Below are 22,459 nucleotides of genomic sequence, written 5' to 3' on the forward strand. Positions count from 1 at the left end.
AGCATTCAGGGCAAGAAGTCACTGTCGCCATCTGCGCACGATGCGTGCCATTTTTAGATGTATATACGATGTAGAGAACGATAATTAATATAATTCGTGTGTGTGCACATTATACACATATGCAAATGTAAGAATAATGTTAAATGAACAACCCCGTAATTAATATACAATGTTAACAAAGCGAAATGAGCCTATTGCTGTATACAGTGCCTATTGAACTTTTTTTTTTTAGTGTCAGTACCTGAGAGTTTCATGATTTCAATGAGGATTTCCCCCACTTTTCTACACACCAACTCCACACTGTTAAGGGGAAAACATTTTATTGTGGAAAAAATATATATTAAAAATACAAATCTGAATTTAATATATACAGCACCTATAGAAAGTCTACACCCTTCCGTTGTACAGTTGACCAATGGTGAACATTTTGTCAGGTTGTAGATGAGCTGTATATATTATAGTTATAATACAGGTTAAATTAGCAAAATCCAGTATTGATCTACAATACACACTTGAGCACCATACAGTCTTGTTGATCACATTCCTCACTTCAGCTGTGGAAGAACTGGGGCCAAGAGGCAGCGGGGCAGAGAGCAGTGCTGGTGACTTCAGTGACACAGAGAGAGAGTGTGTACAACTCCTGCCAATCAACTTGAATAAAGGCGCGTGCTGGATGATGATGATGATGATAATAATAATAATAATAATAATAATAATAATAATAATAAACAGGTCAGCCATCTTGGAGATAAACACATAATTTATTAGAGCTGAGACATCAGGATGCGATGCTACTCAATCCAGTACAATCAGGTTGGACCTTTGGCACAGTGCCCTGCAGGACAATTTAATGTTAGAGGTATTTCAGCCTCCAGTTTTTTAACACTAAATCCCAAAATGACGAGTGGCCCAGAATGCATTTTGACCTTTCGTGCCTCACTTTCATTTCCTAGGGCAGCTGTACCTCAAGACAATGAATGGAAACGCAGGCAGCAAAGTTTATGTGTACGGTTACAGCCCACGCCGAAGTGCACCTAAACAAGGCCAGTGGTAACGGTATATAAGGCATTGTCTCCAGTACAGTGCAGACACGCTCTCTCTCTGACAGTGCAGTACAGTAAGGCACTCTCTCTGGTGCACTGCAGTGGAGTGGAGTCGGGTGGACTGAACTGGGACAGTAGTTGACCTGAGTGGACAGGGTCTGGGACTGAACTGGGCTGCAGTGGACTGGAATCATCAGTGCGATGGGAGGCTGTTCTTCTTGGTCACAGGTGATTGGTCCCTTGATTGGCAGTCTAACAGGAAACAGGAAGTTCACATGTCAGGTGCACACAGGTACACACACACTCACCCTCCAACACACTGAAGGCTCTTTTATCGGTAGCGTTTGATCCTGCTCAGAAATGGCAGAGTAAATGCTCAGCTATCAGATCAAATGCACCTCTCAGGGAGATGGTACAGATCCATTCAAATGCATCGGTAGCATTTCATCCTGGCAGTGTAAACGCTCGAGCGGCTCAAGTCCTGGCATGCACTGCGGCGGTGTGTGTTTTAGAGGCAGGTGACAGACAAACAGCCTTCACATCATTGGGGCAGATAGGAGACACTTCCCTACTTCCTGTATTATAAATACAATACTGTTCAAATTAACACTAAATGGCTTGTTATTGTTATATACAGTGAGGGAAAAAAGTATTTGATCCCCTGCTGATTTTGTACGTTTGCCCACTGACAAAGAAATGATCAGTCTATAATTTTAATTTTAACAGTGAGAGACAGAATAACAACAAAAAAATCCAGAAAAACTCATTTCAAAAAAGTTATACATTGATTTGCATGTTAATGAGGGAAATAAGTATTTGACCCCTTTGACTTAGTACTTGGTGGCAAAACCCTTGTTGGCAATCACAGAGGTCAGACGTTTCTTGTAGTTGGCCACCAGGTTTGCACACATCTCAGGAGGGATTTTGTCCCACTCCTCTTTGCAGATCCTCTCCAAGTCATTAAGGTTTCGAGGCTGACGTTTGGCAACTCGAACCGTCAGCTCCCTCCACAGATTTTCTATGGGATTAAGGTCTGGAGACTGGCTAGGCCACTCCAGGACCTTAATGTGCTTCTTCTTGAGCCACTCCTTTGTTGCCTTGGCTGTGTGTTTTGTGTCATTGTCATCCTGGAATACCCATCCACGACCCATTTTCAATGCCCTGGCTGAGGGAAGGAGGTTCTCACCCAAGATTTGACGGTACATGGCCCCGTCCATCGTCCCTTTGATGCGGTGCAGTTGTCCTGTCCCCTTAGCAGAAAAACACCCCCAAAGCATAATGTCTCCACCTCCATGTTTGACGGTGGGGATGGTGTTCTTGGGGTCATTCCTCCTCCTCCAAACACGGCGAGTTGAGTTGATGCCAAAGAGCTCGATTTTGGTCTCATCTGACCACAACACTTTCACCCAGTTCTCCTCTGAATCATTCAGATGTTCATTGGCAAACTTCAGACGGGCCTGTACATGTGCTTTCTTGAGCAGGGGGACCTTGCGGGCACTGCAGGATTTCAGTCCTTCACGGCGTAGTGTGTTACCAATTGTTTTCTTGGTGACTATGGTCCCAGCTGCCTTGAGACCATTAACAAGATCCTCCCGTGCAGTTCTGGGCTGATTCCTCACCGTTCTCATGATCATTGAAACTCCACGAGGTGAGATCTTGCATGGAGCCCCAGACCGAGGGAGACTGACAGTTATTTTGTGTTTCTTCCATTTGCGAATAATCGCACCAACTGTTGTCACCTTCTTACCAAGCAGCTTGGCGATGGTCTTGTAGCCCATTCCAGCCTTGTGTAGGTCTACAATCTTGTCCCTGACATCCTTGGACAGCTCTTTGGTCTTGGCCATGGTGGAGAGTTTGGAATCTGATTGAATGATTGCTTCTGTGGACAGGTGTCTTTTATACAGGTAACGAGCTGAGATTAGGAGCACTCCCTTTAAGAGAGAGCTCCTAATCTCAGCTCGTTACCTGTATAAAAGACACCTGGGAGTCAGAAATCTTGCTGATTGATAGGGGATCAAATACTTATTTCCCTCATTAACATGCAAATCAATTTATAACTTTTTTGAAATGCGTTTTTCTGGATTTTTAGGTTGTTATTCTGTCTCTCACTGTTAAAATACACCTACCATTAAAATTATAGACTGATCATTTCTTTGTCAGTGGGCAAACGTACAAAATCAGCAGGGGATCAAATACTTTTTTCCCTCACTGTAATGAAGTCTGGACTTGTGTGCTAGTGCGCATGTGAGGACCCCTGGCGGCTGAAAGTTGATCCTGATCAAATGGCAGTGTAAACGCAACACCACTGATCCTGATCAGATGTTCTGATGCATTTTATCCGGATTAGAAATGGCCGTGTAAATGCGCCTAGTGTCACTGTGTTTCAGACAAACCTCCCATGCCCCTCCTCTGTCCCCAAGACCCTACCCCCTACTGACCTTCAGCTCCAGATGATGGGTGGGACTTGTCTGAGTTGAGCTCTGCTGATTGGCTGCTCTCGCTCACTGCTGTGGGAAGAGAGGGTGAGAGAGAGAGAGAGGCAGTGCATGCCATAGGATACATTTTAAAATATATTTTAGTGTTATCCATATACTTACTTCTACATTCAAAATGTATGGTGAAGTTAATTGCCATATATTTTCAACATATCAGATCAAATGTACATAAACATATTAAACACATATTATTGTTCCATACTCTAACCTTCAACCTTTCACCTATTACCCTCCGCTCACCTTTCTCCTCCTCTGTGGCCTCACCCAGGGAGGTCAGGCTGTCCCTGCTGGGGGGGCTGTCCTCTGCCGGGAGCTCGCCGTGCACACTGGTCCCCCGCTGGCGGAAGCGCTGGCGTGGCGTGGGCCGGACGTCCCCAGGGCTGAAGGACATGGAGACGGGGTAGCGGGAACTGAGCTTGTGGCGGCCGGCACGCTGGGGGCCGTGGTGATCGTCGCACACACTCACTGAGCTGGTGGCCTTCCTCAGCGGGGAGGGGGACACGGGGGCGCTGCGGGGGTCTGTGGGGGGAGGGGAGGTATGTGTTAGCGTCTCTCTGGGCCTTGTGGCACATCGCACTGCTTCTCAGACACTGGGGTGTCAGTCTCTCAGTGTGTCAAGGTCTCTGTCTGTCTCTCAGGATATCTCACTGTCTCAGTCTCCCAGTCTTTCATTATCTCAGTGTCTCAGTGTCTGTCAGAGTCTCTCAGTCTCTCTCGCTGCCCTGCTGGCCTCACCCTGTGTGTCGGTGCTGAGGGGGTGCTGGTCCAGGTCACTGCCCTGGGCCAGGTTCTCTACGCTGCCGGCGGCGATGAAGTGGGCGCGCAGCGGCTCCCGGCCCTCGCGGCCCCGTGGCTTCATCAGCCGCTTCATCCGGTCAGTGATCCAGTTGCCCTTCCTGGAGGGAGACAGGGGTCAGAGTCGGAACAGGCACTTCACATGCACATTCTGTGGGGCAGCAGACTTGGATGGATGTCCGGTTCAATTGGAATCGGAAAAGGATAGTGTTCAATGGAGCCAAGTTTCACCCCGATTTGACTCTAGTTTGGCCCCGGGTCAACTATCACGTTCAAATCAGTTTGATCAGCAATTTTGACCCCAGATTAATCTCTGGTCTTGGAGAACTGTCTGGTCTTTGGACTCACTTAGCCTTGCTTGGCACAGGCATGTTTGGCTCCAGAACCCGGTACTGGTCCATGATCTTCTCTACCAGCTTCTGCTTCTCTCTGCGTAGCTCATTTAACTTGTCCCTGGAGAGAGGGGGAGAGAAAGAGACCAATCTAATTTAACAGAACTGTCAATGTATCAGTGTGTCTGTGTATCAGATTGAAAGTGTTTCAGTGTGTAGGTGTGTCTGTGTATCAGAGTGAAAGTGTGTCAGTGTATTGGTGTCTTCCACTCACATGTACTCTCTCTGCTGCTGGTGGTGTTGGTCTCGGCTCTGCAGACTCCTCTCCAGCAGGGCTCGGTTCTCCCGGCCCAGACTCTGGTTCTGTTCCACCAGGGCTCGGTTCTCCTCCTCCAGGGTCCCCTTTAGCTGGGTCAACAGCTGATCACATTGACAGACAGACAGACAGACAGACACACAGACATTGGGGCAATAATTAATATTCAAAAGCCAGCAATGTAACTTCTTGCAATTTTTCTATTAAATTATAGTATAGTATACTCATGATCACAATCACAATGCACCAGGGGGCGCAGTGGTTATAAACGACACTGAATCCAATTTGGAAACACACACCAATGAGCTCTCTGGTGCCCCCAGTGGGCACCAAGGACATCACAGGAACACATCTAAATCTACGGGGAGTGAGGTCAGCGAGCCAGTCCCAAGAAAAACACTACACACTCACTACTCACTATACACACAGTATATACACAACCTACTACACACACACACATGATGTAGAGCAGCCAGTCAGCCTCGGCAGCCTGCCTCTGAGCTGTGGGGGAAACCCAGGTGCCACGAGGCCCACTCCACACAGGCAGACACACCCATGGCCTGGAATCGAACCCAGTGTCAAGGAACATGGAGGCAGAGGTGCCAAACCACCACGCCACCTGTGGCTACTACAGCTACTACTAGTAATGTCTTGTATGGAATGCCGGCGCTGTGAGAGCTGCGGACCTGGTACTGGCTGCTGAGCCGGGCTGAGGTGATGTCCAGGTTCTGGTTCTGCTCTCTCAGGGAGTTCAGCTCGGTCTCCAACCGGGTCTTATCTAGCTGCAGGGCGCCGAGCTCCCCACGCAGAGCCGAGGCCTGCGCACACAGCTCTGTCTGCACCTGCGCAGACTCCCTCTGCTGAGTGGCCAGCCTGGGGGGGGAGTGTAGACAGGAAGTACTGGTTAATACAGACAGTACTGAGATATGAAGGCATTGGGAGGGAGAGGGAGAGGAGAGGAGAGGAGAGGAGAGGAGAGGGGAGGGAGGGAGAGGGAGAGAAAAGGGGGGAGAGGGACAGGAAGATAGGTTAATACAGACACTGACCTGATGTTGTCCTCTCGTAGTCTCTCCAGCTCTCTCTCTCTCTCCCTGTGGGTCTGTGTCTCAGAGACCAGCCGTTCCCTCTCTGCCCGCACGCCCGCCTCCCCCTCCTCCAGAGCTGTCCAGCGCCCGCACAGCTCCCCGTACCTGACACACAGACACACACACACACAGATAGACAGACAGTGTCACATTATTAGTGTCCCTCCATCTCAGGGTGCTGTGTGTCAAGTATATTACAGTAAATTACAGTACAGTATATAGTGAATGTCAGTGGGTGTTACAGTTATTTCAGTCCCTACAGTATATTACAGTAGATGATATTACAGTGTATGACAGTGTTAGTTATTACCGTCCCTGCAGCTTGTGGCGCTGTGTGTCGAGACTACAGTATATTACAGTGTATGACAGTGTTACAGTTATTACCGCCCCTCCAGCTCGCGGTGTTGTATGTCCAGCTGCCGGTGGGCAGTCTTGAGGGCGGTGTGGCGCAGGGTGAGCTCCTCCAGCTCCACTTCCTGCCGCTGGTGCAGGGTGGTGAGTTGGGCGTGGTCTCGACGCAGCCCCTCCCACTGCCCACGCAGCTCCTCCTTCTCTCTGACTAGGCCCCGCCCCTCAGCCTCCAGGGCAGCGACACGAGACCCCGCCTCCGAGCAGCGAGACTGGAGAGCAGCATGCTGAGAGAGCAGGGTCGCCCGTTCCACCTGTGTGTGGGGGGCAGGAGCGGGAAGAGAGAGGGGTTAACTGGGGCAATGAGGACTAAAGAGAGAGAGCGACTGAGAGACATGAAACAATGGAGAGACAGGGAGAGGAGGACATGGAGAGTCAGGGTCAGTGTGTGTATCAGTTTGTCAGTGTGTGTTTCAGTATCAGAGTGTGTGTAAAAGCGTATGAGTGTATCGGTGTGTGTGTGTCAGTGTGGTAGGGTCTCAGAGTGTGAGTGTGAGTGTGAGGGCAGTTCTGACCTGCAGGGTGGTGTTGTGCGCCAGCAGGGCGGTGCTGCTGTCCTGCAGGGTGAGGGCGTGTCTCTGTAGCGTGTCCACCTGCTCCTGCAGCCGCCCGCACTGCTGCTGACTCTGAGCCAGCTGGTTACCCAGGGCATCGCGCTCCGCCTGCAGTGATGCATTCTGGGATACAGAGAGAGAGGTGGGAGGGAGAGGGAGAGAGAGAAGGGGGGAGGGATAAAGAAAAATTCAGCTATAACACGTATCTGACAGAAATATAAGATGCTTAGTTAATAATAATAAAAATAAATTAAAATATAACACATATGACAATTACACTCCCAAATCTTTAGGAGTGTAACACCCTGAGAGGTGAACCGGGGGCGGGGATTTGGGGGGTGTACCTTCCTCTCCACCTCGATCAGCCGGGCGCTCAGAGGCTCCCTCCTGTCCTGGGGTTCAAAGGTCAGGGTGGGCCCCGCATCCCTGTTGAAGGTCGGGTGAGGAATGCCAGGAGTGCCCTCTACTTTCAGGGGAGTAGACGCTGTGCCTTGGAGGTCAGGGGTCACCTTGAGGTCAGAGGTTGGGAGTTCTCGGCCGTCTGGCACTTCCTGAGTTTGGGGTACCCTGCAGCTTATGGCGTCGGCATTCCTGATTTTATCCTGGTGGAGCTTATCAGGTTTTTGCGGTTGCTCGACCAGTCTGGCTATATCTGTGCCTCCTGTCCCTTGAGGTGACGGTCTGGAGCTTAGGGGTACCGTCTCCTGTGTTGGGGGTGCAGAAGGGGGGTCCAGGCCGGCTGAGGGGGTTTGGGGTCCCCCTGTAGTATTAGTAGGCTCCCTGTCAGTGAGGTCCATTCCTGTGCTGTCTTCATCTCTCTTGTCCTGGGGCTGGTGTGTCGGAGTGGGGCTGGGGGTCAGGACCCGTCCGCAGGGCTGAGACCCCTCCAGGACAGGGAGAAGACCCGGGGTCCCTCCACTGGGCCTAAAACACAGAATGGGGCGACGACAGGATTATACAAATCCCAGAGACCACCCCTTCAAACACACTACATTCTGGCCACGTCATGCAAGGGGAGAGTTTGGTTGTGTTCTGTATCTGACAAAGATGAGGCGAGAAACACACCGGTCACCAACCCGTGTAGGGTCGTTAATGCTCCCTGCTGGTGGCAGCTCACTTGCCACCCACCCCTTCTTCCTCCACCATTCTCCTCTCTCCCCCTCTCTCCCCTTTCTCTCTCCAGAGTGGAGCGGTTTCTGTCTCATGATAAATTATAATTTATCTCCCCCTCCCCGCTCTGCACCAACACTCACCGGCGGTCTCCTCCCCCTTCGATGCCCACTTCCTGGCCTCGCCCCGCCTTCTCCAACTCCCGACTCAGCTGCTGCACCTGATTGGCCAGCTCCTGTGACCGCACCTTTTCACTCACCAGCTCCTGATGGAGGCGGTTAAACAGTTAAACCGACAGACAGGCAGGCAGACATACCATGAATGACAGACAGACAGACAGAGAGACACAGAGGACACATGCAAAAAGTAAGAAAGGACAAAGAGATAAGCATCATGAAAGACAGACAGACAGACCTGTGTGAGGTTGGCCAGGCTGCTCTGGTGCTGAGTTCTTAGCGCTCTCAGTTCGTGGACCTCAGTCTGCAGCCCCTCCAGCTGCACCTGCTCCTCCTGCAGCCGACAAACATCCTGCTGCAGACGCCTGTGCAGCGCCAAGGGCCACAGTGGAAAGGATGGGTTAGGCAGAGGGTTAAATGGGGTACAGAGTACAGTCCAGTATAGTGTACCCTAATGAAGTCCAGTCCAGTCATGTGCATCTCAATGCAGTCCAATACAGTGTAGCCCAGTGCATGGGGCTAAAAATTGGCCCGGGTAGCCCAGATTAATGTTAAAAATTAACAAACCAAAAGTCAGCACATGCAGCACAGCATAATGTATCAGAGTTTTACATTGTTAGAGTAAAACCTCTTTCTAGATTGTAGGTTATAGCATAGGCCAGTCCAGCCATCGGGCAATTCTGGCAAATGCCATTTTTTAGTTCAGTGGGCCGGTCGATTCCCATGTGGGCCGGGTGCCCCGTGTAGACACCCGGACCACACATCACCAACACCTCCCACCCCAGCCCCGGGCAGCGCCCCCCTGGGTAAAAGTCCAAGCCCATTTTCTGGTCCCAGTCTGCCCTTGGGCTATAGCTACTACCAGGTTTTGAAACATATTAGGGTCGATTTCAGTCCAGTGTAGTCCCCAGTGCAGTGCAGTCCAGTATAAGTACAGCATATCGACAGAGTGCTCAGGAGGGTGTTGATGCTGGTGGTCCTGACCTGTTGTCCGTCTCCAGGCTGCAGGCTCTCTGGGTGCTGTGCTCCAGGGCGGAGGCGGTGCTCTCGAGCTGCTGCCGGAGCCGGGCCACCTCCCTCTCCCTCTGCCTCTGCTCCCGCTCCTGCCCGGCCAGCTGGCTGAGCACCGCCTCCTTCTCCTGCTCCAGCCGCCGCACCTCCAGCACCGCCTGGTCCCGCCCCTGGCCCAGGGACCCTGCCTCCAGAGCAGCCTCCCGCAGCTCCGCCTCCAGCTCCTCCCCCCGCCGCTGCGCCGCCTCCAGGCTCCGCCCCAGCCGCTCACACTCCGCCTTCAGTGTCTGGATGGACAGCTCCAGCTGGTCTCCCTGGATGTGGCAGGTTGACAGGCAGATGGGTGTGAGGGGGGTGTCCAATCCACACGATTTAAGCTCCTACTTTTCAATTTGCCCCTTCCCTCCTTCCCTCTCCTCTCCCCTCTCTTTCTGAAATGCCCCCTCCTGTGCCCTGTACTCTCTCTCTCCTCAGCCCCCTATTAGACTAACCTGCCAGCTTGTGGGAGGGGCTTGTGTCCAATTCTGCACCTTCATGTACATGTCTATCAATCAAGGTTAATTAGGTTAATTAAGCAACTGAGAAAGACACAGCTGGAACAGAAACCAGTATAGTAGAGTGCAGCATAACCCTGCTACTGTAGAGACACTTGTATCCCTCAAGCCCCTCTCCCACCTTGCGTGCTGCAGCCCTCAGTGAGTCCAAGGAGCTGCGCAGTCCCTCCCTCTCGCGCTCCAGCTGGCTCCTCTCCTCCCGCAGCTGAGCCAACTCTGTTCTTTGCAGCCGCAGCCGCTCCACCTCACTGTGCAGCCGGCGCAGCTCCTCCCCGGCCAGCTCACTCTCGCCTTTCAAGGCCTGCGCAGGGGGGAAGGGGGCAGTTAATGTAGGCACAGACACACTAACACACAGAGACAAAAACAGACACACACAGACACCCCCCATAAAGCGAATGTAAAGTCTTAATATATGCTGGATGATGTAAGATCCAGGTATCTCTCTTATATGTAAAGCACCAGCGCTCTGTGAACACCCTGCCCGGGCCGGCCTACCTCCATCTTCCTCCGTGCCTCGCCCAGGGCCTCCGCCGTCTGCCTCAGCCGCTCTCTCTCCGCCTCCAGCTCCTGCTGCCTCTGCCGGGCCTGCCCCCTCTGCTCCTCCAGCCGAGTCTGCAGCTCCAGCACCAGCGCGGCCTGGCTCTCCGCCTCCCGCTTTGACTCCAGAAGCACAGCTGGCTCCTGGATGCTGGGCTGAGGCTGAGGCTGCCTCCCTTCTCCTCCTCCTCCTTCTTCCCCTTCTCCTTCTTCCCTCTCCCTTGACTCGGGCTTGAGCGTTTTATCTGCTTTCTTTTCTGTCAGCTTTCCTCCTCCTTTCCCGCCCCCTGTTCCTGTTGCTGGCTCCCCTCCTTTCCTCCTCTCATCCTCCTGCATCTGTTTTATTGAGACAAGTTTCTCTCTCAGAGTGGAGTTCTCCAGCGTCAGGTGCTGGAGCTAGAGAGAGGAGTAGGGAGAGGGGGAGAGAGGGAGAGAGAGAGAAGGGGGATGAAAGGGTGAGTCTTCCAATACTGCTGCATCAGTCCTGGTCTGTCTGTCCTTCTATGGCCCCACTTTGTCCATTTCACTGCCTTTCAATCACATTGTCCCCCTGTCCATCCATCCGTCTGGCCTGCCCGACTGTGGCCGTTTCTCCTCTCTTGGTGTCTGTCTGCCTCCCTCCCTGTCTGTTTGTCTCACCTTGGCCAGTGTGTCCTTCTGTTCTCTCTCCAGCCGCGTCCCCCTGTCTGTCTGGCTCTGCAGCTCCGCTCTCAGGTGCTCCACCTCAGCCTGAACACAGAGCACAGAGACACAGTCACCCACAGTCTACAGCCCAGTCCAGTACAGCAGGGTCTCCAGCCCTGGTCCTGGAGAGACACAGTCCAGTACAGCAGGGTATCCAGTCCTGTACAATACTCTACCAGTACAGTAGACCCTGGTGTACAATACTACAAACAATATAAGTTCATATGTCATGTGAAGGGTATCTATTATTGTGTCAGAGATCTCATGCTGTTTGGGTTCTTGGTGCACAAACCGTGAAATGACATCTCTGATACAATAACACTTATTATAAATCACACGTCAGGATTAGACACATAGTTTCGTTACATTTTACAATCAACCCCCCCTTCTCTCTGTCTAAACATGGTCCTGTCCAGGATCTGCTGTAAGTGACCTACAGTAGCTGATCTGTGTTTTTTGGCTGAACATAACAAAACTATTAAAAACCAATGCACACCCTGTGACACTGGCCCTACTCGCATTAAGTGTCCTGAACCATCGCTGGTAACTGAAGAATCTTTAAATCCTGATACATCTATGAACGGGACGACATTCATACACAAGATAAGAGGTATCAGACTGTCTGGAAATGCTGCTCTGTGATTGGCTGGTATTGCACATGCAATTTATAATAATAATAAAGCTTGCATTTACGTAGCTCTGGTGTCAGGTCTGTGTGTGTTATAGCGGTGCTGTGTGCTTTACCAGGTCTGTGTGCGCAGGGCTCTCCCGGCCAGCGCAGCTCTCCACCGCTCCCTGCAGCTCCTCCAGCCGCCTGCGCAGCTCAGCGTTCTCCTGCTCCGCCCCCAGGAGTCGCCACGATGATGCCTCGATCACCTCCTCACTGAGGGGCTTCAAGCCTGAGACAGAGAGAGAGACTGACAGACAGGCAGACAGAGAGACAGACAGACACTATGAACAGGCTGCCCGAGATGTAGGGAGACAGACAGAGAGAGTCTGAGATGTCAATCGGTCAGATGGTCAGATCAACAGGACAGTCTACAGACGGACAGAGAGGTCAGTCAATCGGGGGCACCTCTCTCATGGCTCAGCTCCTCGTCTGACTCCACCTCCCAGTGGTGAAGGTTCTGAGACACACCCAGGCTGTGCTTAAGCTCCGCCTCCAGGCCCATGTTCTCTTCCAAGAGCTCGTCCACTCTCAGTCTCTCAGCGTCTCTCTCCTGTAAGACACACACATACAGACACACAGTATACACAGTGGTCAGGGCGTGTGTACAGTGTACACAGTGGTCAGTGTGTGTGTGTGTACAGTGTATGCAGTGGTCAGTGGGTGTACAGTATATCAGCATTACCCCCTCCAGGTCGGTGACCCTCTGTCTGAGCAACAGGTTCTCTCTGTCCAGCTCTCGGACCCGGGCACAGCGGGCACGCGCCTCAGCTAACTGCCCCTCCAACAGGGCCCGTGTTTCCTGTAGGGACTGGTTGTACTGGCCCTGCTCCTGCAGGGGGTAACAGAGAGCCATCTTCACCACACTGCACTGCACATTACTACACTGCACTGTACTACACCTTACTACACTACACTGCACATTACTACACTACACTGTACTACACTATACTGCACATTACTACACTAAACTAAATTGCAGTCCACTGCACTACTCCACTGAATATATGCAAAGGCACTGTAAAGTACACATGCACACAGACAGACAGAGAGACAGAACGTCAATCATCCTGATGGACAGAGAGCAACACGAGAAAAATAGACAGACAGGCCCCTCTCTTTCCCCTCTCTTTATCCCACTCTCCCTCCCTCAGTACCTCCAGTCTGGTCCTATACTGCTCCATGTTCTGCAGCCGGTCTCTGCAGCTCTGCAGCTCCCCCTGCAGGCGGTCCGTCCGGGCAGCACGCTCCCGCAGGCAGTCCAGCTCATCTCGGTAACCCCGGGCCAGCCGGACCTCGCCCACCAGCTCCCGGTTCTGCCCCACAGACCAGATCAGATCAGGGTACACTTTAAACCCCCATTAACGCAAAATCAATTGGATCAGTTCCTCAATCAAAATGCCTAGCTTAGGGTCGCCTAGCATTGAGCCTCACCTCCTGCCTTAACTTCTTCAGCTCCGCCTCCAGCGTCTGGACTTCCTGTTTGTAATCCAACAGCTGCTCGCCTTTGTCCTCCCTGCAGGAAGGAGGAAGTGGAGGAAGTGTGTTACCCTGAGAGCTAACCCACTCCCTGCTCCCTATTTACCCCAAACCCTATAGCCCATATAACTTATGTACCCCACTCTTCTACCCCCCCCGCCCCCATCCCTGACTCACAGCTCCTGTCTGAGGCGGCGCAGCTTGGCCTTGCTGTCAGCCAGCTGGACAGAGAGGCTGTGGGAGGCATCAAGCCGTCCGGGGGTGGAGGGGGTCAGGCATTCCTGCTCTTGACTCAGCTCTGCGATCCTCTGACACGAGAGAGAAAAGGAGGGGGCAGGGAGAGAGTGAGAGAGAGATAGAGAGAGAGATAATAGATATAATAACAGCAACAACAATAATAATAATCATAATGTGGACGGTGTGTTTATTGCACCTCCAGGTGGGCGTCTCTCTGGGTGAGCAGGCCGTGAATCTGCTGGGCCATACTGTTGAACAGCGTCTGCAGGTCGCAGTGCTCCAGACTGGACAGCTCCCCCCACTGGAGTGGCAGTACATTGCAGGGGTCCTGGGTCACCTGGGGAGGAGGCACATGCTGACGCAGGCTCACTGTCTCACTCTCTCTCTCCCTTACTGTCACTCACTCAATTCAATTACATTTGCTTTAGTAGCATGACAACAGTACACTGGTATTGCCAAAGCAATACATAAATTATAACAGATCCATATTTCAATAATAAACAATATCTGTGTACAGAAAATACATATATATACCGCCCCCCCAACCCTCACACAACCCAAATATAAACAGAACAGGTGCCCTTGCACTGTGACATGTGGTTCCTGCAGCCACTGCTGGCAGACTCCCAGCCTGCAGTACCTACCTCCTGGATGCAGGTGGCGATAGCGGCCTGGGTCTCGATGTCCAGAGACTGGATCTGCTGGATAAACTCCTCCTTGCGCTCACACTGTGTGAACAAACCAAACCACATACATCACACACACACACAGACATGCACAGATTAGTTGCACACACTCCGATCTGCACACACACACACCACAGCTAGTCAAGTAGCAGTATGACTCTGAAAAGGTGGAAGTGTGCAGCCTGATACAAGTGCATCAGTGGACAGTTTTCAGTGTTCTTGTATTAGTCAGCATGAGTATGACAGTCCCAGTACGACACACCCTCTGACACACACACATACATGCACATGCACACAGACACACACAGACTAGCATGCATGCACAGACACACACACACATACATGCACATGCACACACAAATACATACACACACACTGACACACAAAGTGTCTCACCTGTACAGCACAGCCCAGTAGCAGCAGCAACAGTCTCCTCAGCTCCTCTACAGCCGCCTCTGATAACACAGACAGGCAGACAGACAGACAGTGAATAAGAGAGTTCAGACAGACACAGGGCATTCTGTGAGACAGACGGACAGAGAGCACAGAGAGAGCGAGAGAGAGAGAGAGGATGGTAAGGAAGAGGAAAGAGAGGAAAGGAGGAGAAATGGAAGGGGGGTGGTACCTGTGAGGGGGTCTCGTCCCAAAACTGCCACATTGGGGAGGGGCATCAGAATGAGCTGCTGCAGATCTTCCTAATAAACAGACAGACAGACAGACAGGGACTCAGACAGATGGACTGACAGAGAGGGAGGCCGTCCGTACAGCAGGGGGCAGAATATCCCGAGCCGTCTTTGAGCAGCAACGCGGGACACCGTCATACCGGCATCTAGAATGTTCTAATGTTGAGATGAGCAAGTTACACAAATACACCACAATACCACTGACAGAATGACACATGTGTGTGTGTGTGTGTGAGGATGGGTGTGCGTGTGCGTGTGCTTTTTTTATCTGTCAGTGCTCTCTGACCACATTAACCCTGATTGAAGATTCTAGAACACGAAACTGGTGCGTGTGAGAGTCACGTGTGCATGGGGTTTGGGGGTGGGGGGTTGGGGGGTCTGGGTGGAGGGCTGAGGTGATTGAGCACTGGGCTGTGGGCAGCAGCTCAGAAATAGCCTGAATATCTACAAGACTGATCAGATGGAACTGAGCAACAATACACTGAGCACCACTACACTACACTAACACTGCACTGAGCAAAACCAGACTGTATACTAAGCAACACTGCATTGAACAACACTACAATAAAGAGAGAGAGGGAGAGAGAGAGAGGGAGGGAGGGAGACGGTGGGGGAGCCGGGACAGAGCATAGCTCCAAGAAGAGGAAGTTAAGGTAAGTAAACAGGAAGTGGATTGCTGCGAGGTCTGAGCCGGTTACCATGGAAGCAGTATCAGACGCTGGGGGAGGGGGTGGGAGGCACAGCCATTAGGAGGTTCTGTTGTCATAGCAACATTTGCCCCTGCCCTCCGTTTGTAGCCTCCCCTCCCTCTCCCCAACCTTCATCTCACTCCCTCTCCCAGTCTGCCCCTCCCTTCACACCCCCACCGCCCCATCCCATCCCTCAACCAACCGCCGCGTCTCCTCCCACCTGCCTCCCCATGACTCTTCCTCCTCCCCTGGCCCTTCCTCTTCCCCATCTCCTCCACCCCCACTCCCTCCCACACTCGCTTCCCCCTCTCGCTCCCCCTCTTTCTCTGACCTGGTAGTAGGATCGCAGGTGTCGGGTAAGGATGGAGAAATTCTGGACCCTGATTACTCCGTCACTCTTCTCCGTGCTGTAGATACGCTCCAGACGGGGATTTGGGTCACTGTCGGGCCCCACAGAGCCACCACCAGAGAGACGGGGGAGGGGAGATAGGGAAGAGACAGGACCAGGGAGGGTGCAGTGCAGTAGGAGGGGGGGATGCAGAAAGAAATAGTTTAGAAACACAAATTAACAAATCAACTACAATTTCCATTACGTCTCGGCTGACCTGCACCGTCGCTGTGACTGTGTCCCTGCTCCCTGTGTTCTGACTGTGGCCCTGCTCACTGCGCTGTGACTGTGTCCCTGCTCCCTGTGTTCTAACTGTGGCCCTGCTCACTGCGCTGTGACTGTGGCCCTGCTGCCTGTGCTGTGACCGTGGCCCTGCTCACTGTGCTGTGACTGTGGCCCTGCTCACTGCGCTGTGACTGTGGCCCTGCTGCTTGTGCTGTGACTGTGGCCCTGCTGTCTGTGCTGTGACTGTGGCCCTGCTGTCTGTGCTGTGACTGTGGCCCTGCTGCCTGTGCTGTGACTGTGGCCCTGCTGTCTGTGCTGTGACTGTGGCCCTGCTGCCTGTGCTGTGATTGTGGCCCTGCTGTCTGTGCTGTGACGTGGCCCTGCTGCCTGTGCTGTGACTGTGGCCCTGCTGTCTGTGCTGTGACTGTGGCCCTGCTGCCTGTGCTGTGACGTGGCCCTGCTGTCTGTGCTGTGACTGTGGCCCTGCTGCCTGTGCTGTGATTGTGGCCCTGCTGCCTGTGCTGTGACAGTGGCCCTGCTCACTGTGCTGAGACTGTGGCCCTGCTGCCTGCAACTTGGCGGTTGAACAAGAGCTGACTGGGATAAAGGTATAATAAAAGGTTTAATATTATTATTATTATTATTATTGCTGCTAGGGTGACTCGCACTGAATTTAACACAACTCAGGAACAGGAACAATAAAACAACAACTGCTGTTGATAGGGAGGTTGTTGCAGTGGCAGCTCCGCACCCCGACACTCACATGAGGCGCATGACCCTGTTGAGGAAGACGCCGTCCACAAGCCGCAAGTACTGGCCCTGAGCATCATGGGAGCTGGAGTTCACTTCCAAGTACTGCGTGGAAATCTGTTCCCCTACATCCACCAGTGCCTCGAATGTCCTCACCTGAGAGAGAGGGAGAGAGAGTGAGAAGAGAGGGGGTGAGAGGGAGAGTACCACAGAGTGGTTTCTCAGAATTGGGGTGAGCAGGAGTTTCCATGGAAATGTGTTCTGCCTTGTGATTGGACGGTCAGAGACAATGCAAAGGACTGACACAGAGACTCTCCACTGCATTACAGTACACTGTACTGATACACACACACACACACACACAGACACTGTCCACTACACTGACATACACACACAGACACTGTCCACTACACTGACACACACACAGACACTGTCCACTACACTGACACACACACACACAGACACTGTCCACTACACTGACATACACACACAGACACTGTCCACTACACTGACACACAAACACACACACAGACACTGTCCACTACACTGACACACACAGACACTGTCCACTACACTGACACACACAGACACTGTCCACTACACTGACATACACACACAGACACTGTCCACTACACTGACACACACACAGACACTGTCCACTACACTGACACACACACACACAGACACTGTCCACTACACTGACATACACACACAGACACTGTCCACTACACTGACACACAAACACACACACAGACACTGTCCACTACACTGACACACACAGACACTGTCCACTACACTGACACACACAGACACTGTCCACTACACTGACATACACACACAGACACTGTCCACTACACTGACACACACACAGACACTGTCCACTACACTGACACACACACACACAGACACTGTCCACTACACTGACACACACAGACACTGTCCACTACACTGACACACACACACACAGACACTGTCCACTACACTGACATACACACACAGACACTGTCCACTACACTGACACACAAACACACACACAGACACTGTCCACTACACTGACACACACACAGACACTGTCCACTACACTGACATACACACACAGACACTGTCCACTACACTGACATACACACAGACACTGTCCACTACACTGACACACACACACACACACACACAGACACTGTCCACTACACTGACATACACACAGACACTGTCCACTACACTGACACACACACACACACACACACACAGACACTGTCCACTACACTGACATACACACAGACACTGTCCACTACACTGACACACACAGACACTGTCCACTACACTGACATACACACACAGACACTGTCCACTACACTGACACACACACAGACACTGTCCACTACACTGACACACACACACAGACACTGTCCACTACACTGACACACACACACACAGACACTGTCCACTACACTGACACACACACACACACAGACACTGTCCACTACACTGACACACACACACAGACACTGTCCACTACACTGACACACACACACACAGACACTGTCCACTACACTGACACACACACACACACAGACACTGTCCACTACACTGACATACACACACAGACACTGTCCACTACACTGACACACACACAGACACTGTCCACTACACTGACACACACACACACAGACACTGTCCACTACACTGACATACACACACAGACACTGTCCACTACACTGACACACAAACACACACACAGACACTGTCCACTACACTGACACACACAGACACTGTCCACTACACTGACACACACACACACAGACACTGTCCACTACACTGACATACACACACAGACACTGTCCACTACACTGACACACACACAGACACTGTCCACTACACTGACACACATACACAGACACTGTCCACTACACTGACACACACAGACACTGTCCACTACACTGACACACACACACACAGACACTGTCCACTACACTGACATACACACACAGACACTGTCCACTACACTGACACACAAACACACACACAGACACTGTCCACTACACTGACACACACACAGACACTGTCCACTACACTGACATACACACACAGACACTGTCCACTACACTGACATACACACAGACACTGTCCACTACACTGACACACACACACACAGACACTGTCCACTACACTGACATACACACAGACACTGTCCACTACACTGACACACACACACACACACACACACAGACACTGTCCACTACACTGACATACACACAGACACTGTCCACTACACTGACACACACAGACACTGTCCACTACACTGACATACACACACAGACACTGTCCACTACACTGACACACACACAGACACTGTCCACTACACTGACACACACACACAGACACTGTCCACTACACTGACACACACACACACAGACACTGTCCACTACACTGACACACACACACACACAGACACTGTCCACTACACTGACACACACACACAGACACTGTCCACTACACTGACACACACACACACAGACACTGTCCACTACACTGACACACACACAGACACTGTCCACTACACTGACACACATACACAGACACTGTCCACTACACTGACACACACAGACACTGTCCACTACACTGACACACACACACACAGACACTGTCCACTACACTGACATACACACACAGACACTGTCCACTACACTGACACACAAACACACACACAGACACTGTCCACTACACTGACACACACACAGACACTGTCCACTACACTGACATACACACACAGACACTGTCCACTACACTGACATACACACAGACACTGTCCACTACACTGACACACACACACACACACACAGACACTGTCCACTACACTGACATACACACAGACACTGTCCACTACACTGACACACACACACACACACACACAGACACTGTCCACTACACTGACATACACACAGACACTGTCCACTACACTGACACACACAGACACTGTCCACTACACTGACATACACACACAGACACTGTCCACTACACTGACACACACAGACACTGTCCACTACACTGACATACACACACAGACACTGTCCACTACACTGACACACACACAGACACTGTCCACTACACTGACACACACACACAGACACTGTCCACTACACTGACACACACACACACAGACACTGTCCACTACACTGACACACACACACACACAGACACTGTCCACTACACTGACACACACACACAGACACTGTCCACTACACTGACACACACACACACAGACACTGTCCACTACACTGACACACACACACACACAGACACTGTCCACTACACTGACATACACACACAGACACTGTCCACTACACTGACACACAAACACACACACAGACACTGTCCACTACACTGACACACACACAGACACTGTCCACTACACTGACATACACACACACACTGTCCACTACACTGACATACACACACACACTGTCCACTACACTGACACACACACACACAGACACTGTCCACTACACTGACACACAGACACGGTCCACTGACAGAGAGAGACTGACCACTACACTCACACACACACAGACACTGACCACTACACTGTCACACACAGACTGAGCTATATTGGAGTCAGTCAGATAAACAGTCCGACACAGGCAGATGTAGTGGTACAGCTGGCCTGAAAGGGACCTGACCCTTGACCCCTGGACGAGTGCTTCTCGGACAGAGCCGTATCAGTCCAGTCCAGTCCAGTCCAGTCCAGTCCAGTCCAGTCCACTCAACCACTGAGAGCTCAGGCTTCTGTGTTCAGCACTTAACTGACTCCAAACTGAAGAGATTTGCTCACACTGGTCACTATCCTACTGAAGGACCCAATCCATCCATGATACAATCCACTATGACCCCAATCCCCTGCTTAACTATGCCCCTAGCACACTATACTACTACAACCCTACTACAACCCTACTACACTCACTACTACTACGAATAATAATCAGAATAATAATAATGACAGCTCGATGAAACAAATATGCTCAAAGGATGGGAAAGGGGAAGAGAGCTAATACAGTGTTTCTCAATTTTAAGAAGAGAAAAGACGAGAAACAGAAAGAAAAGGAGTGAAGACCGGCAACGGGAAGACATGGAGGACAATGTGTGTGGGTGGGGATGGGGGGCTAAGACTGAGGAAAAACAAAAACAAAATCAATTTAACACAAAAGTCCAGCGAATAAGGAAGCGGCCTCGCAGGGGAAAAGCAGAAGTTTTAGCCCTGCCCCTGGGCTATCAGATTCACCATTCACTCGCAGCAATAACAATAATCAAGAAAAATCAATTAACAATCAATCATCCCCAATCGCGACTCACCCAGGTGACCAGCGGGCCGGACATGAACTCCCGCAGGGTCTGGCAGCTCTCCCCCATCTCGGTCCTCGGCTCCATCACCGCCGGCACAGCGCCCTCATTAACCGGTCGGCAATTAACGCACAGAATTCACTTTAATTCACAGAACACAGATACAAACAATAATTATAATAAAATAAATAAACATGCATGCACCCGCTCCGTGGACTACTCAACTACTGCACTTCAACTCCACGCTCCCCACTCTCTCTCTCTCTCTCTCTCTCTCTCTCTCTCTCTCTCTCTCTCTCTCTCTCTCTCTCTCTCTCTCTCTCTCTCTCTCTCTCGGCAGTTGAAGTTGCGGCAGTGCAAAACACAAACCCGCAACCGGAATTCCTCGCATTGCATCACACCAACTGCACACTGCACTTGTTCTGCGACACGTTTTGAGGAAATGTTTATTAAAAGCCCAAACTCAAACTCGCCACAGTGTCTCCGTTAACGAGACGCGGCCTGTGTGTAGATGTACATACGTGTGCGTGTGTATGAGTGTAGAGAGAGAGAGAGAGAGAGGGAGGGGGGAGTTGTGTTCGTAATTTCGGTTTCAGATGCTGTAGACATGTAAACTCAGCTGGGGTTCAGTACAGGTTCTGTCGCACCCCAACCTCCCCCCACACCCCCCATCTCTGGTGACAATGACTGCAGCGGTATTGTCCCCTATATTACACCCGCCTACGGATGATGCTCCTGTACAGAAAGACTCACACTTCCGCACACAGACTGTAAGCGACACACACACAGACACACAGACACACAGACACACTCAAACACACTCACACACACAGACACACTCAAACACACTCACACACACTCAAACACACTCACACACTCACACACACTCACACACTCACACACACAGACACACTCACACACTCAGACACACTCACACACACAGACACACTCACACACACAGACACACTCACACACACTCAAACACAGACACACTCAAACACACTCACACACACAGACACACTCACACACACAGACACACAGACACACTCAAACACAGACACACTCAAACACACTCACACACACTCACACACACAGACACACTCACACACACAGACACACTCAAACACACTCACACACACAGACACACTCACACACACACTCACACACTCAGACACACAGACACACTCAAACACACTCACACACACAGACACACTCACACACAC

At 51.5% G+C, this 22,459-nt stretch overlaps 1 protein-coding gene across 2 annotated transcripts; it reads right to left on the reverse strand.

Annotated features, from left to right (window-relative positions):
- Positions 1-303: 303 nt before the first annotated feature.
- Positions 304-21,495, reverse strand: ccdc88b (coiled-coil domain containing 88B). 2 transcript variants are annotated; one of them, XM_066718868.1, is made up of 30 exons: positions 21,249-21,495; positions 16,918-17,060; positions 15,873-15,981; positions 14,795-14,864; positions 14,566-14,624; positions 14,128-14,211; positions 13,680-13,820; positions 13,424-13,554; positions 13,202-13,283; positions 12,925-13,083; positions 12,453-12,599; positions 12,176-12,320; positions 11,845-12,017; positions 11,056-11,145; positions 10,375-10,812; positions 10,001-10,180; positions 9,299-9,639; positions 8,553-8,679; positions 8,282-8,403; positions 7,373-7,952; positions 6,990-7,151; positions 6,451-6,728; positions 6,028-6,171; positions 5,668-5,854; positions 4,940-5,085; positions 4,682-4,786; positions 4,274-4,434; positions 3,779-4,057; positions 3,482-3,547; positions 304-1,295 (listed from the first exon to the last, which is right to left on the reverse strand). In XM_066718868.1, exons 1-30 carry the CDS (start codon positions 21,321-21,323, stop codon positions 1,237-1,239), a joined length of 4,983 nt encoding a protein of 1,660 aa, XP_066574965.1. In that variant the 5' UTR covers positions 21,324-21,495; the 3' UTR covers positions 304-1,236. The 2 variants fall into 2 exon arrangements, with proteins under 2 accessions (XP_066574965.1, XP_066574964.1); XM_066718867.1 differs by having other exon boundaries at positions 3,482-3,550.
- Between the last annotated feature and the right edge of the window lie 964 nt (positions 21,496-22,459).

This window comes from Amia ocellicauda, chromosome 12, assembly GCF_036373705.1.
Source record: "Amia ocellicauda isolate fAmiCal2 chromosome 12, fAmiCal2.hap1, whole genome shotgun sequence".
NCBI classification, from domain to species: domain Eukaryota; kingdom Metazoa; phylum Chordata; class Actinopteri; order Amiiformes; family Amiidae; genus Amia; species Amia ocellicauda.

Excerpts from the sequence above, each read along its gene's own strand:
- ccdc88b (XM_066718867.1), bottom strand. The coding sequence starts at position 21,323 with ATGGAGCCGAGGACCGAGATGGGGGAGAGCTGCCAGACCCTGCGGGAG. Across the intron at positions 10,813-11,055 it reads AGAAGGACACACTGGCCAAG|CTCCAGCACCTGACGCTGGA; the intron begins GTGAGACAAACA and ends TCCTCTCTCTAG. Across the intron at positions 9,640-10,000 it reads TGAGGGCTGCAGCACGCAAG|GGAGACCAGCTGGAGCTGTC; the intron begins GTGGGAGAGGGG and ends TGCCACATCCAG.